This window comes from Chiloscyllium plagiosum, unplaced genomic scaffold, assembly GCF_037043375.1.
Source record: "Chiloscyllium plagiosum isolate Xiang-an unplaced genomic scaffold, Cpla_swu_hap1 HiC_scaffold_1, whole genome shotgun sequence".
Lineage (NCBI taxonomy): Eukaryota > Metazoa > Chordata > Chondrichthyes > Orectolobiformes > Hemiscylliidae > Chiloscyllium > Chiloscyllium plagiosum.
This window is the reverse complement of record NW_028270139.1, coordinates 132,191,513-132,210,830: the sequence shown is the minus strand read 5'-3', so window position 1 is coordinate 132,210,830 and position 19,318 is coordinate 132,191,513. Positions and strand designations below refer to the sequence as shown.

The following is a 19,318-nucleotide window of genomic DNA, read 5'->3' as shown; positions in this document are numbered from 1 at the left end:
TGAGAACCTCTTGACCTCCAACGGCCAAAACTGTCTCCCTATATGTCAGGGTTGACTCCAACTGCTAGAGTTTTCATCTTTATTCCCACTGATTCCAGCTTTTTTGGGGGCTCCTTGATGCCATGTGTCAAGGGCAGTTGCACTCACTCTTTCTCAGGTTTAGCTCAATTACCTATTTTTGGATCCAGGCTGTAATGAGGCCAGGAACGAGTGGGCCTGGCAAACTGAATGTCAGTGAGAAGATTGTTGTTCAGTAAGTGCTGTTTGTTGGCTTTGTTGATGACAGAGTCACAGGGATGTACAGCATGGAAACAGATCCTTTGGTCCAACTTGTCCATGCCGACCAGATATCCTAACCTAATCTAGTCCCATTTGCCAACACTTGGCCACATCCCTCTAAACCCTTCCTATTCATATACCCATCCAGATGCCTTTTGTACGTTGTAATTGTATCGGCTCCACCACTTCCTCTGGCAGCTCATTCCATACACTCACCACCCTCTGAAAAAATTGCCCTTTAGGTCTCTTTTAAATCTTTCCCCTCTCACTCCAAATTTATGCCCTTTGGTTCTGTACTCCTCCAACCCAGGGAACAATCTTGTCTACATCCTATCCATGCCCCTCACGATTTAATAAACCTCTATAAGGTCACTCCTCAGCCTCCGACGCTCCAGGGAAAAAGTCCCAGCCTATTCAACCTCTCCCTGTAGCTCAGACTCTCCAACCCTGGCAACATCCTTGTAAACCTTTTCTGAACCCTTTCAAGTTTCATAACATCCTTCCTATAGGAGGGAGACCAGAATTGCATGCAATATTCCAAAAGTGGCCTAACCAATGTCCTGTAGAGCTGAGCTGCAACATGACCTCCCAGCTCCTATACTCAATGCTCTGACCAATAAAGGAAAGCATACCAAACGCCTTCTTCACTATCCTCTCTACCTGAGACTCCATCTTCCATTACTTTGCTGATGGTTGAAAGTAGACTGATGAGATGGTAATTGACCAGGTTGCATTTGTTCTGTTTTTTTGGCTGAACTGGAACAGCTTGGATAGAATGCAGCTCATTCTGAAGTATGCTTTCAGTGCTATTGTCAGAATGTGTCAAAGCCCATGACATTCGCAGTACCCAGTATCTTCAGTCATTTCTTGATATCACATGGAGTGAATCAAAGGCTGAAGAGATTTTGAGGATGACAAGATCATCCACTTGATAAGGTTAATCCAAGATGGATACAAATGCCTTATCATTAGCACTAATGTGCTGTGTTCCCCCTTCATTGAAGATGCGGAGATTTGTGGAGACTCTCTCATGTAAGATTTTTAACTGTGCAAACACACAAGGAAAGCTGGGGTACATATCATAATATCTTGCTATTTAATAAATTGGATTGTACAAACGATGGAAATATATATCGAACTAAATTTTACATAACTTGCTAAAATATTTTAAAAAATAAAGCCAACAAAAGGTGTTGTGCTTGCATTCCTTTTCTTAAACAGTGTTAAATAGTCTTCAAAGTCTCTTCAGTGTTCTACCTAGACTCAAATTCTAACACAGGACTTGGGGAGTAAACCATTCAATTCAAGTCTTCCAAGCCTGTTCTGCCAGTCAGTAAGACCATTGCTGAAATGGTTGTGATCTCAACTCCACTTTCCTGTCTGCACCTGATAACACAAAAATCTTATAAACATGAAAGGGGAATTAAAGGTCATTGTTGTGCTTCCAGGAGGAGCCAGTTCTTCATCAACGCTCTGGGGATTAAGCTCAAGTGGTCAGCTTTATTCTTCCTCCAGAGAGACCTGAGTCAGTCCCCGGCTCCAGTCTCCAGACCTTCCTCCTGTCCTGAACTGAGCTTCATTCATTACTCTAGCTGACAAGTTTGACAGGAAGAAACAGACATACAGAGAGAAGGAGCAAGGGTGGGGTGGTTGGGGAGATGGTGGAGGAGAGAGGAAAGATAGTTGCAGAGGAAAAAAAAGAGTTAAAGAGGTACTGGTGAAGATGGGAGGTTGAAGCTCTAAGGATATGGCAAGAGACAGAGTTTAGGCTGGAAAAGACTAAGATAAGAGAAGTTACAAACAGAGAGAGAGAGAGAGAGAGAGAGAGAGGAAACCAGAGTTAAAGATAAAAGGAGAGACCAGTACACAGACAAGTTCAGAACAACAAAAAATGTGCAGAGACAGAGTGGGAGATCAACAATTACTGAGATGGTGAAAACAGATTTGCATTTGCCCTTTCACAATAACCAAAAAATGCTTGGATATGCCAGGTTAACAAAGTATCTCTGAAAGGCACAATGTTGTAATGTAGGAGACACGAGAGCCAATTAGCACACAGAAAAGCAGCAATATGATATTATTGAATGGTCTGTTTATTTGTGTGATGATATCTAAAAGATAAAAAAAATTATCAGAACACAGGACTCCCAGCCCATGGATTGGCGAAATGAAGTGGAACTTAGTACATCTCATTAATTGGTCAGTTGTTTGGACAAGTCAGGAATCACTCCTAGCCCAGTCTCCAATCTGTGCTCAGGGAGCATGCTGAATAAGCATTTTGTAAAGGAAAATACTGAGACACTTCCCTCCCAGTTTGCATAAACAAGTCTGAAAAAGAGACATGAATATGGAAAGAAACCCAGAAGTTGAGACAAAGCTGGAGACAGAAAATTTAAACTTTCCAATTCAACTTATAAAATATTTCAGGCAGAAAATAACTCATAAGGGCTACAATGTGCAGATTTTTTAGCAGAGCTGCGCAAATCCCTTTGATGACTTTAAAGGGTTCCTAGCACCTTCCATAGACAAGTGGAATTTTATATCACACCCAAGTAAAACTTCGGGTTGTTATCTCTCAGCTCACATCAATGTTTTAAATCGGTTTGAGTGTGTCCTGAGAATCAGAGAGAGGTGACTGAAAACAGAGAATTTCAGAACAAGATCTTGGCCTGACCAATGGATTGGTCACTTGAATTTGATTGTGTGTGCGTGTGTAAGTGTGTGAAATTTGAGAGAAAAAGGGACTCGAGACAAAAACAAAAGGAACTAAAAGAAAAAGGGTGGAATAAATGCTGATAGCTCACTGAGGAAAACATGTTGGCTGATTTGCTGCAAGTTAAATCACAGCTTTAATTCTTAGAATACGTTAATATATTTCACTGTAAGACAAGAAGTTATATTTCATTCTGAACTAGGAATGGAGGGAAGTTGAGACAAACAGAACAGGCATCACTGCACTTTTGATTGATATCTGATAACACGTGTGTGTGCATGCACACTACAGCTCACCGTCAAAAGTCATACAACAAAATACAGGACAGCAAATAGCAGCCACTAAACCTTCCCTATCAACACCTTCAGGGAGGAAGCGAGCAAGGTGAGGGTGGGGGAGGGGAGAAGGAGGTACTGTGGAGAGAAGCAGGAAGCAATAGATTGAACATATCACCCACTCGCTTCCTGCTCTTTGAAAGCAGTAGATGGGAAAAAAAAGTGTTTTTCAAGAGTTCGCTCCAGCGACAACAAACTGTAAAATTGATTAAAAACATTTTTATTTTCAAAAAAAAAAAGCAGCCTTCCTTTGTGGTTTTTAACTTTCAAAAGAATCTAGCTATGAGTAGCAAGAAAGCTAAGCACAATCCACACCACCCTGCGGTCTCTGCTGGCACAGTCTAAGGGAAACAGATCCAGCAAGTCTCCTACTCCACAAACAGCATGCACAACATTTAACAAATACTGGAGCATCAAAGGCAGGAAGACCCTTAACAAACTGAGTGGTCTTATATATTCACAGACAAGACATGAATTTTAACAAAATCAAGTCTGGGTGGATTCAGGCAGACTTATAAAAGCCATGCATGTTTCAGTAACTGAAGGGATGGGAGAAGGAAACAATAATTTGTTTTTAATTAATATTCCATTTTGTTAATTTAAAAAAAATCGATAGTCATCAACATTCAAAAAATTCATCCATTCAACACATTTGCAGGTCTGAGTCAATCACCATTAATTCTTTATTCCCTGTTTTTCTTTGTTTCTACGTTACATGTCACAAGAATTTCAAAAGCTGTAAAGTGCATCTGGAGGTTGTGGAAGGTGCTACATAAATGAAAGTCTTTCTTTCTTTCCCTATTTGGCAAAAATATTTCTCTCCCTCTGTCTACTCTTCCACCTGTGTTGAGTTGGTGATAGTTGCGTTCCAAATTGTCTTGGTATCTCTGTGCAAGAGAGAGAGGTGAAATTCAGCAATGTTCCCAATCCTACTCATGATCCAGCAACCTAAACAGAATGTATACAGGCTGCTTGCTCCCATTCATAAATAAAGTCTGCACACTTGTAACCCATGAAGCTTCATGTCCTAGTGATGGCCCAATCCACCTTTATTGCGCAGGCTGAGATAACTCATTGCTAAGGGTGTTTTATCAAAAGGTGTCACCCTGTCTCATTTTCACTCCGACTACAGGAAGGTGCTAGGGTCTGAGGAACTGTCTTCCGCTGTGTGAGTTAGTACCTTTGAAAGAACACAAAAAGATGGGTAGCCTTTGTAATAGATGCTGCCTATACTCATTTATGAACAGTGTCACTATTGTGCACTCACCTCATTAAAGTGGCCATATCCCAACAAGACAATCATGTCTTCTTGTCAGATGCAAGAGTGAGAGGTGAATTAGAGGCCTATAACAACTGGCCTGTGTATTGGTGCTGTGTTCCATTAGACACTGTGGAGCCAGATTTTTTTGCATTAAGCTAACCAGCATTACAAACGTACAGCCATCCATTTTTACAAAACCACGTTGTTATGAAATAAACATCTGCACATCTATCACTGACTCAACATAGCAGCACTCTCTCCATGTGGCCAATGTAGTGGCAAGCAGAAAATTATGGAGTCTTGTTAAACTCGTGCCTCCACAGCTGGCATCTGTATGCAGCAGGTAAAAGAAAGGATAGGTGTTGACCTTCTAGTTAGGGAAAGGAGGCTTGAGGTTAGGCTAAAATCTAACAGTGGGCATTATCCTCTGGTCAGTCTCTCATTTTCCTACAGTATCTCACCAGGTCTAAAAGAAAAATCAGTCCATTGTGTCCATGATATCAGCATTTCATCAATAGTCTTGGGACTAGGAGACATTCGTATTAAGGTGAAGTCACAATGGAACCTTATCCACACACCCAAATGAAATTCCACCTTCTTAAACCACCCATTATTAGTCACTGGGCCTACATGGGCAAGATAGTTCATATTGCAATAGGATATTGCTGGCACACTGATGGGCTGAATGGTTTCTTTCTGTGGTGTAACTATAAACATATTGCTGCATGAGGCTTATCACCTTATCAAGCTCTTTTGAATAACAGAAGTGCACCCAAAACTTCTCCCACTCAGACTTCACTGGTTTGTTTTTGTCTCTGAAATCAGGAATCATTGTTGTTTTAAACTGAAGTTATAACTAATTATGCTGATCTACTTGGGCTCAGTGTGACAAATTTTAAGGATTAAGACCTGATTAACAAGGTGTGCTAATTTTGTTTTCAAATATCAAGTCACAGAGGGACCAATCTCAAGTGAAGTGTTGATAAAATGTCTATTCTGACTCCTGGCATATGCATTCGCCATTACTAACTCAATTTCAATCTCCCTGTTGATACAGATTGCCCTCTCTGAATAGACATACAGCATATGGCCCAGTCTCTATTTCAGTGCCAGGGTTATTGTGATTATTGGTGCCAATCTGCTGTTTACAAATCTTGCAGGATGGTGAAATCAGTGCTCTTAAAAGCTAAACTGTCCATTCATTCAGTGACACTCGATTAATTGCAGCAACAAGATCTGCAATTATCAGCAATTCACCTTAACGCTGTACAGCCCAAAATAACCAGTCCAGACACAATTTACGTACCACAAAACATCATCCTCATTTCAACTGAATGAAGCACTGAAGATTCTGCATGCCCACTTCCACAAACTCCAACAAATGTGACACAGTTCTTCTGAATCAGTGCTATCCTGCACAGGTTAATGGCTGTAAGTGGGGCTGATTGTTACTTTGAGTTCCAACAACTTCCTATAACGTAGCACCACAGTCTAAAATTAACTTGTTGGATCCTGACCAGAATGTTAGTCACTGAAATGTCAACTCGTAACACTTTATTTGAGAGAGAGAGAGAGAGAAAGACGTGGGGTAGGGTGAAAAATCACTGGCTTGGGGGAGTTTCATCTGTGTGTCTTCATACATTTCCTATTGTCAGATGTTTCATTTGGTTTCAGACTTTTAAAAATCTTCCCACATACCAACAATTAGTCAAACACTTGGTGAGAGATTCAACTAAGACTCGCAAAGGAGATACACCATTGACCAAGTCTGTTGATGCATTAGCATAATGTAAACAGAGGACAAGAGCTAATTCTGCACCCCCACATCCACCTCTGTCATACCCCCACCATAATTCACCACATGATATATTGCAATCATTGGAATGTAGAAATAAGAAAGATTTCATGAAGAACTGTTCCTTTAAAATCTGAGGGATTTAGTCTCCACTGACACACTTCGTCGCTTGCATCTGATATAAAGCCAGCTCTAACTTTCACAAACAACCTTCGAGAAATGTTTTTCTACCAGTCAAAGCCACCTTACATAAATCCATAGACTCAACTTCACTTCTCAAGAGCCCAAACACATAAGTATAGTCTGAATGAGACGTAAAGCTCTGCAGAAAATGCAGATATTGCCTCAGGCCTGTAATGCTTGTGGATTTGCAATTTAATATCAGCTGCTGCTATAATGATACAGTTGCAGATTACAAAAATTTGAAGGATGAAACTAACAAATCAATTTAGCTTTCTTTCAGCAGCACAGGTCAGTGAAGGGAGCGGTCATTTTGTCTGTCCAAGCCATTGTCTTACTGATTTTGTCCCATTCGATATCACAAGATGACACCATTGTAAATTAGCATCAGGAAAGCATAAACCCTTACACCCTCCCAGCAAAACTGCTTCTCAGACTGTGGATCCCTTCCAAATTGCTAAGGACAACATACCACATGCAAAGCAGGATCTTTCTGTAACTATAGTGGATGAAGCAATAGAATATCTTAACACAGTTTAGAGTACCACCCTATAATATAATGTCTAGAATATAAATATGCCTATCTACAATACCACACTGAAAACATAATAATATGCTGCACACTTCGAATACCAAGTTTCACTGTGCAGTTTCAATACCACAATCTCTAGAATACTGCAGTATAATATACATTTGGGATACTATACAGCATTGTGCATCTGGAATCACATAGCATACTACACACCCAGAATAATCAAACCATATTTTGATACTGATCCATGAAGCAACGTCCTTTCCTCTCAATGTGTGTAGTGCAGGTTGGTGCTGTCTGGAAGTTATTTGGCAGAACAGCTTGGCCACTCAGTAAAAAGAACCAGCCTGAGTTTCATTGCATTGATATAAATGGAATGAAAACTATACAGGCAATCAGCTCTGCCAGAACACAGACAATGAAGACATTCACTCTGATTTCAAACTGTCTTACTCCTCAACAATAAAAGGTGGAATTTAATGAGGCCATTAAAAATGGGAATCATGGTGGGTCAGATAACTTAACCTCAGCTTTCCAACAGTGGGTTATGTTTAAGGGATTAAGATTTTTCAGCAACGATGCTCAAGACACACAGCAACCAGTGGTCAGAACCTAGTTTCCTTGCATTTTTACGTCATGAATAACAATGCAACAGTAGTAGATTCACCAACTTTAAGAGCATTTAAATGGTCATTGGACAGGCATATGAACAAAATGGGAATGATGTAGGTTAGATGGGCTTCAGATTGATTTTACAGGCTGGCGCAACATAAAGGGGAGGGACGGAGGGCCTGTACTGCTCTATGTAATGTTTTATGTTTCTATAATTACAATCATTAAAACACGGTTCTTCCAAATCAAAATAAGCCTTCAAGATTAATCAGCAACATACAGGAAACTTGCACCACTTGGTTTTCAACTGGTTAAAAAGGTAGTGTGCATCAAACATACGGGTTTATTGGAACCATAAGGGAGCAGTTATCGTTGCTGAACACTGAGGGAAAGAGGAGGGGAACAGGGAAATGGTCATGGAGCTGGACTTGTCAGGAGTGGCACAAACATTGGTGACCAGGGTAGACTGGACGTCAGGTGCAGGCATGATGGATCCCAGGAGATGATGAAGAGTTAAGGGGAAATGATGAGGGTGAAAAATTGTGACCTACACAAGAGATGAGGAGGGCTCCCAGATTACCGCTCCATTCTACTGAAGCACTGCAGTTACCCAGAGGAGGGTGCAAACACTTTCTGACCACCTGTGATCATCTGTGGCCCACATGGCAGCTTCCTGACCTTCAATATTATCATTAAATCCACCCACTCAATTTGCTGCACACTTCCACTGACATGACCCGCACCTCACTGATTAAATTCCACCTAAAGTCGTTAACAAAACTACATTTTTAAAAACATTGTGACAGTTCCATTTCAGCACTTAAGAGTCATTAACTTGTCGAGAATACAACAGTGTCTCTTACCTGAAAGCCCCCCAGGGGCCATATAATGAGTTCCCCCAGTTTCAGTTGAGGGAGGCACAGAATCTGGTGAGTCTGCTATAAGAAATAAAAAAGGAAAAGCATTTATTGAAATATTTCAGGATATATTTTTCTGACACCATTTGAATCACTAAACACAAACATCACATCTAATTACTTTCTCTCTATAGCTAAAAAAGTTATTGACAGTCACTGACAACAGATTCACATATAAAGGATAGGTTCATGAAAGAAACAGTTTGGAGCGATATGGGTCAAGTGCAGGCCAGTGGGACTAGTTTAGTTTGGGAACGTGGTCAGTGTGGCTTAGTTGGACCGAAGGGGCTGTTTCCATGCTGTAAAGCTCTTGATTCTCTGACTGCGAATGGACTTGGGAAACTTGCTCACTTAAGGACATTGGGATTTAAAAATACCAACTTCCTTTGTTCCTGTCTTCGCCAGGAACAAAATCCCATGACAATTCCTGTAGGAGTCTAACTGCCAGTTTATTGCTCCATTCTTCTGACTCATTGTCTGATTCAGGAACTCAGTAGATAAGCAATCGGAAAGTGACATAGGGTGTGCAGCAGACAGTCACAGAGTTACAGTTGCATAGTTTATTAGGGAGATTGTGGAAAGGGAAACATAATGTGCAGTGAACCTAACACAAAAATCTATCCAGTTCTCAGAGGGTTAACCTTCATTTTCCTGTTCCAACAGCATTTTTGACTAAGCTGATGAAAGCCATCTCCTAAGAAGATTCAGCCTTGTTTTCATGCCACAGTTCCACATTAAGAGCCGAACAGCGAGGGAGCAATGTGGATCCATTTTCTTTGGCTCTTCTCCAAGCTATCTCCATTTCCCAGCCAGCCACACTGAAATACCTCAAATACTAAAACCTAGAGGCTTTGAGAAGCCCAACCCCTGATAAAGATTAGGCACAATTACAAAGTGTCTCTCTCTTTAAACTCTCTTGCTTCAGAATAGGACTTTCAAATGAATCTGTAGCGAATCTGTTCAGACTTCAACTGAAAAGCCTGTCAACAGATCTGCAAAAAAAGTACCTTTAACCCACATCACTCTCCACCCGCCCTGGCTCCAAATTCCACTGAGCTCATATCACAAGAAATTTTCCAAAGTCAGCCCCTGATATTTTACAGCCAGGGGTATCTCTTAACAAGGATGGGGCCTTTCCATGCTCTAAACAAGGTACACTTTAAAGGATGGTTTGTGTAAAGTAACACATTACCTGAGCCGTTCAGGCAAGCTCTGCTCCTAAGGCAGCCTAGGCCAAACTATTAATGCTCACCAGAGGGGAATTTATTTTCTTCAACACATTGGCCTTCAATTTTTTAAAAATTTGTTTTGTCTCCTTCTCTTTCCCAGAAGCTAACATAGTTGCTGCAGGGTAGAGGTCAAAATGCTGAACTATAACATAACTGTATAAGAGGAGTTCAATAAAACAGCTAGTTGTTTTGAGTCTGACATTTTCATACATTTATAAAGCCACAAGCATATCTGCCACGCTATTCCATCTTAGCGTTATACAATATTGAGCTTAGTTTTCCTCTCCCATCCTAAAGACACGTGTTCAAACTGGGACACACTTCCTCAGGTACCAGAAACCCTCTGGAATGTCCGCCTAGTACGTTAGCCCAAATGTTTGAGAGCAGCTGATCTATTTTCTTTGGTGTGGGAAGTGTTGAAATTGTAGACAATACCTGAGCATGTTGTCACCCAATATATTGCACACATGCAAGAGTGACAAAGAGGAGCCCTCCCTGACCTAGGGGCATCGACATCAGCCGGAACACCTCCGACACCAAGTCTGATAACAGTGAAGGTGGCTTAGTTCCTCACATTCATGTTTTACCTTCCCATTGTTTAGAATCCTTCAAAAATAAATATTACTTCATGCCGTGAGCAAATTAAGTTCTAAGTGCCCAAGTGTTGTACAACAACACAGCCTTCCTTGGGATTGGAGCTCAGCCACACTGACTGGTCACACTGGCTGGCAGAGGACATGGAACAAAAAACAAAACTTATGTTGCCAATGTCGATTGTTTGACTAATTACATGCTTATTTATGGCCCACACGTTGAAATTTGACTTTTTAAAAAATAAAAACACGTCGCTAAAGTTGACAAGCAGGTACACAGAAATGGGATTTAAACTTATATTTGTTTTCACTCCCACCCAGAAGGAAAGCCTTTCTGTAGCTTCCAAATACTAAACTCGGCATTACTTCCTCGAAAGTTATTGGGCTTTCCCTTCCATTAGTGCAGCTTCAGATTGTGGCTTTCTGTTTACATACATAATGTTAACCTTTATGTCAACACCTCACAGGAAGTTGTTCCACTCAACTAATGGGACACATCAGGTGCAGAAGTTGCTGTATGTCTAATTTACTTGAGGGCCCAAATTGTTTAGCTAAGCCTCCAGTCTGTTCAAGCCGCTGTGTACAGCCTCCACACCACTCCCGCCACACACCCCTCCCACCCCATAGGTTAGATTCTGTGATTGCTGACCAATAAATCATTTTATTTGTTAGTAAATTTGTATATTGTTACCAATTGCTAAATTTCCAAAGTGATATTTTTCCCTCCAGGCAGAAATCTAATTAGTTGCAAGTAGAAACACTCCATAAGAGGGAATGAATGCATATAAAACTTGGATATGCTTGGTTTTATAATGTCCCTTTGCTTCATGCACATCATGGTCCCATATTTGTACCGATCAATAAGAATGCTCCTATCATTCTTCTCTCTGCTCACAAAACATCTACAAGCCTAAGTTACAGTACATTAAATGCCAGAAACTAATGAACCATGTTTATGAATGGAAAGTGGTAAGCCATTTTGCTCCTCCAGCCTGAGTCATATTAACTTTGCTACTTGCCAAAGATCCATTGCCTTTAAAGCCCTTCAACTGGGATTGCAATGATGATACTAAAGACTCGGTCTCTCCTACTTGGGTTTGGGAGAGATAAAAAAGAAAAGAATCAACAAAACCTCCTGCTGCATCGCGCTGCTGAAAATGATGCGCGTAGGTATTAGATGTGACCCATATATTAGGCTCAGCTATAATGTCCCTATAGTCAAATAACTTACTAACACTTTCTAAGTTCACAAATGAAATAGGTACATTATTTAGCAATGCAGGTGCTTTGTACCAGAGTTCGATAGATGATGATAATACTTTAAAGCCTACTGAATCATTAATAAAATCAAAATCAATTTAAAAGATTTTAAAATTTCTTCCCTCCTTAAATCAAAAGTTTGTTGATAATCCAGCAGGATTTTCACACAGAAATCAATTTTGAACTATTACTTCTTCAAATCCCAGGGTAAATACCCAGTACAGATGTCACACAGTCCAGGCATAATCCCTCAATGGACTGCCAGGTCCTCAGCTCACTTAAGAAAATAAAAATATATGAACAAACATTACAATTTACACAATTTCATATGCTCCTGTCACATGCAAAGAACTTGAACATGAAAGGTCAGTAGCAATTTGTAGCAGTTTTGATTTTCTGCCCATAGGCGTGAAATTCCTCAGGTCAATAAGAACTTTATTGCAAGTCACCTTAAGAGCTGGAGAAAATTGGACTGGGAAGTTAGCTTTGTTTCCAACAGTACAAGCATGTAGTCAATTCTCATGGAATTACACACCAACCCATCCAGAGCGTTTAGAAGGTGGGTGTAAAGAGAAAAAAGGCATACTTTATAGGTCTGTGGCTGCAATGCACTTCATTGGAAAAGGAATCATGCATCAATGATGCTGTATAAATTCTCACATTGATACAGCACATTCAATCTCAGGAAATCTCAGACCAGTTTATAATGAAATCTCAATAATACAAACATTGTTGTTACATAGAAAATATGACGTGTACAGCAAGAACCCACAAAAAGAAATAAAATCAAGTTCAGATAATCTATTTCAGTGGTGACAATCAAGGATTAAATATTGGCCATGACATGGTGAACTCCCTTATTCATTGAAATAACCCTATGGTATACTGTCTCATGTAATGATGGTATACCCAATAATGCAGTACTCCCTCAGCACTGCACCGAACTGTCTATCTGGATCTTTGTGCTCAAGTCTCTCGAGTCAAACTTAAACCCACAATGTCTGTCTCCAACATGAAAATACTACACTGCTAACTTAAAACAAATTTCTCTGTCTAAAATATATGGTGACCATTTCCACAGATACTCTTCTCAGCTCACCTTACACAAAGCCAATTTTCCTACCTCTTTTTCTGAAGGTTTACTTTAGACATCTTCTAATGTTCAAATCACATAAACAATTAGAATACATTGCCACACTCTACTCAGTGCTATATGACAACAGGACTTGCACTGCATGAAGTCCCATCTCTAACGGAAGAAACTTGTGTAAAGGAATTGCACTGACAATGCAATGTTCCATTCAACATGAAAGTCTACTGAGTAGACATTATGCTTTTCATGTCATGGTAACAGTTGGGAGCTGGGTATGGTTGAAGATGTGGTCAATTCCACATACACACAAATAGCTAGGCAAATATGAAGTGTGAGTCATACAGCCTTTCCTGAATAGGTATTCTATTTGCATGCACCATAAAGAATGGCTTCAAGTGGCATTAACAGGTCACACCCAAGGGATACTGTCCAACTCTTGGAGATCATAAAGAAGAATGGTCTCTTTGAGATGGAAACATCAGGATTGCATCTCCAATAGTTCTCTAGACTCATCTATTTACACCAGTCCATCCTGTATGAGTTTCAACATTTTTATGTTTATGCTACTGAAGATTGCATGTGAGTTAATGATCCCATTGTAGTCCCAGGTGACTGAGCTGGAACTCACATGAGCTAGACCACTGAGTCCACACCTAAGCCTCTTGTAAGCGCAATTATATATGAACTGCAAGGTATTCGCTAAAAGACAAAAATTAAAGTGCACTGACTTGTGTGTGGTACTGAGTCATGTAGAAGTGGTTTTCAATCATGATCCCCGAAATATTGAGCTACTTTATGCAAATTGATATCATAGTGAGACCATGCAATTGCCCCCAGCGGTTATGAGCTAGTTGGAGTGAGGGGGCAACAAGGCACAATTCCTACTATTTACCATTCAACCAATACAATGATGATCTGGTCATTACTACATGATCAGCATGGGAGCTTGGTGTGTACAACATGATCAGCATGGGAGCTTGGTGTGTACAACATGATCAGCATGGGAGCTTGGTGTGTAATCTTTGAGGAGAAAGTGAGGTCTGCAGATGCTGGAGATCAGAGCTGAAAATGTGTTGCTGGAAAAGCGCAGCAGGTCAGGCAGCATCCAGGGAACAGGAGAATCGACGTTTCGGATTCCTGAAGAAGGGCTTATGCCCGAAACGTCGATTCTCTTGTTCGCTGGATGCTGCCTGACCTGCTGCGCTTTTCCAGCAACACATTTTCAGCTTGGTGTGTACTACATGATCAGCATGGGAGCTTGGTGTTTGCAAATCAGCTGTCAAACTTCCTGCATTGCAACAGAATGCTCTGAGCTTACAAAGAGAGTTTTCTTTCCTTCAATCATTTTTTCAATTGATTTCTATTGGAAAGTGAGAGAAATGGGTGTAAGAGATTAATACCAAGTTGATCAGTCACAGGATTCTCCCCAACAAATAGATGGCTAACCATCAGTGTTTTAACCTCCGAAAAAACATTATACCATATGGGAAAAAACCCTGTAAAGTGACAAGTAGGCAGCTATGGGGCAAAACCCAAGAATTTGGTAATAACTTTTTCACTGGCTCCAGAACCTCTAATAAACTCAATGCATCAAAATTTCCATCTGTTCAGATAAACAACAATTTCATAGCAATTTGTGTGAAAACTCTACATGTTATGTCTTGTCTTGGGCTGTATATGGAGGTGTATTTATTACTCTATGGTACACTGTGAAAATTCTAACATTCACCATAAAAGTGAGAAACCAGCCCAAATTTCCCCTGGAGGATCGAGTTTCTAGCTATGCCCCAGATTAGTTCTGAATCATGCTCCTTTCCTAATAAAAGCTGCTATCAACTTTCCAGTGTTCAAGATTTCACTCATTGTTAATACTTTTCAAAATGTAATAAATCAAATATTTTAGAACTTACAATAAAACACAACTTTTCTCCTCTACACACACACATAGTAAAATCTTTTAAGCAGATGGGGAGGTGGGGTGGGACGTTTTAAGGAAATCGTTTTCAATTTACATACAAAAACATCTGGATTACTATGAGAAATAACGCGAAAACACCACTTACCAGGCTGCTTGAATGAGTCCATTGGAAATCTAGAATAAGGAGGCGGGGGTGACTCTGGAAACATAAAAAGAGAGAAAAAAAAGTCAAAGCCATGAGAAAAGAGATAGAAATTGATGATAACGCTGGTAGGAGAGCCAGCATTCTTTCGCAAACTATTTGTCTTAGCTCTGGGGGCTGGAGGCAGCGTAGCGAAGGCGGCGATTGCCTTGATAGTTAACAGTCACATAAACAAAAGAGTCAGCCTGGCGCCAGTCTCACTGATATGCAACTTGTGTGTCTAATCGCCCCTCCTTGGCTCACGTAAACCACTTCTGCTCTGGAAATTACACTGAATCAGTCTGGCTGAAGATCTGACCGCGCCATCTAACTGGAAAATCACCCATTTACCGCGGCGACAAGCCTTCTAGACAAACTTAAAACAAAACTTTTAGTTATTTGATTGATACATCTGACAGGTTTTATAGGGCATTTAAAACAACTTGCCTCCTGCTCCCTTGTAAGAGCAATGTGAACTTAAACAACAAGCTTTTCATGTTCAAGCAATTCCCAGAAATACTTCAACGCAATCACTTTTTTAAAAAAAAACTCAATTTATCACCCCCCCCCCGCCTCCGTTGTCGATCTAACTCAAGTTTCACTTTACATCATAATCCTGAATGAGAATCTATGCAAATAGAGAATTGATTATTATTAGGCAACACTTTGAATTCGCAACAAATTTACATAATTGAGTAGGGACAATATTGGCCCAGTAATATTTGGATTGATAGGGCAGTTTTAAATCAGCGCATGTTCTTTTTTAATAACTCTGACCCTGAATTAGTATGGAATAAAATTCAGTTGTAAACCGGATCGCTCGGAGTTAATACTAATCCGGGATCAATCTCAGATGTTAGCAGAACGTTGTGACATGACCCCAGTTTTTCATTTTAAAAAGCGATTTGTCCATGAAATAGCACTATGAAACTTCCAGATCAAATCTACTCTGGTGAGTGTTTATTTTAAATGTTAGATTCACAGAATTCTTATAAAAGGGACACCTTTCAGGATGTGAATAAAGCGGCGGCTGGTTAAAATTTGCAGAACTTCAGTTGGGATCCCAATTACTGTAAACTGTGGTGGGATTTTTTTTAACAACAAATGGAGGCGCCGAGGTGGCCCCCAGTTGGACTGGAACAGCCACAAGGAAAGTCCCGCAACTCGGTTTTCCTCTTAAAGGCATACTTTTCAGTAACAGAAAAGGTGCATTCAGATAATTGAGAAAGACCTTACCGAGTTCACACAGTCTGCTAAAGTGGTGCGGGTTGCAACAGACGGAATCCGGGTTATTCGTTCCGTACGATTGACAGCAATAAAGTCTCTTCAGTTCTGAAGAGTTCCTCAGGTCAGCCCAGCGGAAGACTTTACATATCAGTACCGGCAAGGAGTAAGTTTGTTTGCTTAGTTTGGGCTCAATCATCTTGGGTAAAAGGAGGCATCCAGTGCGGGCTCCTCCTTTACTCTCCACAGATCGCAGCAATAATTCCAACTGTTTCTCTTTTAGCTTCTTCAGCAGCGAGTGCGTGAGGGCTTTCAGTTCGGGGTCCGAGGTACTCGCTTTGGATGCTTTCGCCCCGCAACATCCCCCGGCACCGCTGCCACTGCCTCCGTCACCTCCACCCCCTCCTCTTCCCCCTCCTCGGCTTGCATCGCCCTCTTTATCCGTCTGGCCGTCTGCTTCTCCCAATGCACGGCTTCGCCAAAGTCGCCGCACCAGACCCGATCGTTTCGTCCTGAACATACGAGACGAAGATCCGCCAGAGAGAAATCCGCTAAAACCCAGCCAGGTACAGAAAAAACATATCCGCAAAACATGAATCCAGCCTGTCCTCGATGGCAACGACACAGTAACAGCCGCACAAATCTGTAGCATACGCCAGCCCCTTATCTTTAGGCAGGTTAAAAAATAAAAGATCCTGTTAAATTGGTTTTAACAATACTACAATTAAATACAGGAGGATGGGTCACAGATACAATCATGCATTGTAACCCACCGGCATAAAGTAGGGAAAATGTAGCCAAGAATATGTATCCATTAAAATGTAACCCAAGCGGTCGCTTGTTGTTCCTTCCTTGGCTTTTGGGGAGCCACAGTTTAATCCAAGCCCTTAATCCGGCGGTTCTGATGATTGTCGAGATCGCTCTCTTCCTTCGTTTTCCCTTCTTCCTTTCGGCGGTTATAGATACACATGCAATGTCTCTAATCCGTTCCAGTCTCCTCTCTTTCTTTCTCTTTGGTTTGACTTGACGTGCGTATGCTTGTCTGTCTCTCCTTCCCAGTTGCCTTTCACTAACTTAGTGCCTCCCTCCAACAATAATTTAAAACACAACACAGCGGCCTTTAAAGGGAGGGGTGAGGAAAAGAAAATTAAAAAAAAAATAAGACCGAGAAAGTTGTCTCCGTTTACAGCTCTGCTTGTGGATTTCCTGAGTGTTGCGGACTCCGGGCTGAAACTGACACAAGGCTTGAAATTTACAAGCTCTTGCCTTTGGCTGCGCATTGGCGCGGTCGATCACGTGTGTGTCTAGACACTTTGTCGCGGCCCCCGGTTTAAAGTGATTGTTACGCAAACAAGCGATCACGTTACAAACAGCCCCTTTTACTTAGAAACCTCCAAATCTCCCCCCTGTAACATACAAACTACAGGCAACATTCAGCAGGCAACAATGCACTATCAATTTTCTGTTTGTTTTTTTGGCGGGGGGGGGGAATGGGGGTTGCAGAGAAAATCAATCGGGAAATTTTGGGAACTGAAACTTGCTCTATCCGGATTCTCCTATGAACATTTCTGTCATTTTTTTTCTCTCTCTCAGTTTTGCCTCCTCTGTCAAACCAGCAGGGAACCAGGTAAACGGTCTGTTCAAGCAAGACTGTCTTGTAGATGTTGTTGCCGGGCGATATGATGCACGGAGAGACAGAGAGGGGGGGATAGATCTGAGTCGGATTTCGAGGGTTGCCTTGAAGGTTTGAAACTATTGATCTTAATGCGATTCCACAGACCAACGAGAATAATTTCCGTCTCATGAGCTCTCGCTGGTATCCAAGTTCACTGGGTAGCAGGGAAGGTAATTGGACTGTTGGCTTTTATTACACAGAGAATGGAGGTCTTGTTAAAATACACAAGGCACTAGTCAGACCGCAGCTGGAACACTATGAACAGTTTTGGTCCCTTATCTAAGGAAAGATAATCTGGCAGTGTAGAGAAGGTTCACTAGGCACTGGGTACGGGTGGATTTGTCATGAATAGGTTGGGCTTTAGTAACCTTTAGTGCTTAGAAGAATAAGAAGTGACCTTATTAAAACACCAAAGATTCTTAGGGGGCTTAACAGTGGAGAGAGGTTCTTTCTGGGAGAATCTGGGAGGACCAGAGGGCTTAATTTCAGAGTTAGAGATCATCTGTTTAAAACAGCGATGAGAAGGTTTTCCTTCCTTCTCAGAGGGTAGTGATTCTCTGGATTTTTTTATTGCAGAGGGCCATTAAGGATGGGTCATTGAGGATATCCAAAGCTGACACAGATTTTTAATCAGTAAGGGAATCGAGAGTTATGAGGAGAGTGGAGTTGAGGATTACCAGATTAGCTGTGATCTCATTGAATGGGGTGGGGCAGTCTCAATGGCCTACTTCTCCTCCTATGTCTTAAAGTCTTATTGTTATGACGAGATCCAAGATATTTCATATAGAAGCCAACCACAACTTGAATTTATGTTACACTGTTGAACTTCTCCTCTCCCAAAGTCTAGCTGGGGGAGTTACCGTGCAGAGTAGAAACATTAGTTGTGGGCCAACTAGCTGTTTGATCCTATTCAGCCGTTCAATTTTATCATAATCACAAGACCAGCCTACCCCATTTCCATTAATCCCTTTGGTTAATAAATCCCTATCATTTTCAGATTTAACATTAATTATTGATCTAGCATCAATTACCAATCATGTAAAGGAATTCGACAAACTTCTACCGTCCTTTGTGTGAACAGCAGTTTCATAACTTCACTCCTGCAAGTCTTTCTAATTTCTACACTGTGACTTAGATTCCCACCAGCAGAAATATTTTTTCTGCTCTATCCTATCAATTCCTTTAATATGTTGAAAACTTCAGTGAAACCACACCTTAATCTTCAATAGTCCAGGAAATACAACCATAAAAACAAACACAGAGAATGCTGAAGAAACTCAGCAGGTCCAACAACATCTGGGCAGAAAGAAATGGAGTTAATGTTTTGACTCCACTATGACTCTTCTTCAGAAATACAACCCTAGTTTGTTAAATTTCTTCTTGAGCTGAACCATTGAGTCTAAGCAGCATTCCAGTAAACCTAGATGGCAGACCTTCTAAGGCCAATAGAGTCGTAGAGTTGGACAGTACAGAAATGGACCCTTTAGTCTAACTTCTCCGTGACAACTAGATATCCTAAAT

General features: G+C 41.0%; 1 protein-coding gene across 1 annotated transcript in view; it reads right to left on the bottom strand.

Moving 5' to 3' along the window:
* Positions 1 to 17,388, bottom strand: part of smad7 (SMAD family member 7) — a 42,637-nt gene extending 25,249 nt beyond the window's left edge. The window contains exons 1-3 of the mRNA XM_043718074.2: positions 16,135 to 17,388; positions 14,863 to 14,916; positions 8,571 to 8,645 (exon numbers count right to left, since the gene is read on the bottom strand). Of these exons, the coding sequence (XP_043574009.1) occupies positions 8,571 to 8,645; positions 14,863 to 14,916; positions 16,135 to 16,774 (769 nt within the window). The 5' untranslated portion in view covers positions 16,775 to 17,388. The remainder of the gene's footprint in view (positions 1 to 8,570; positions 8,646 to 14,862; positions 14,917 to 16,134) is intronic.
* Between the last annotated feature and the right edge of the window lie 1,930 nt (positions 17,389 to 19,318).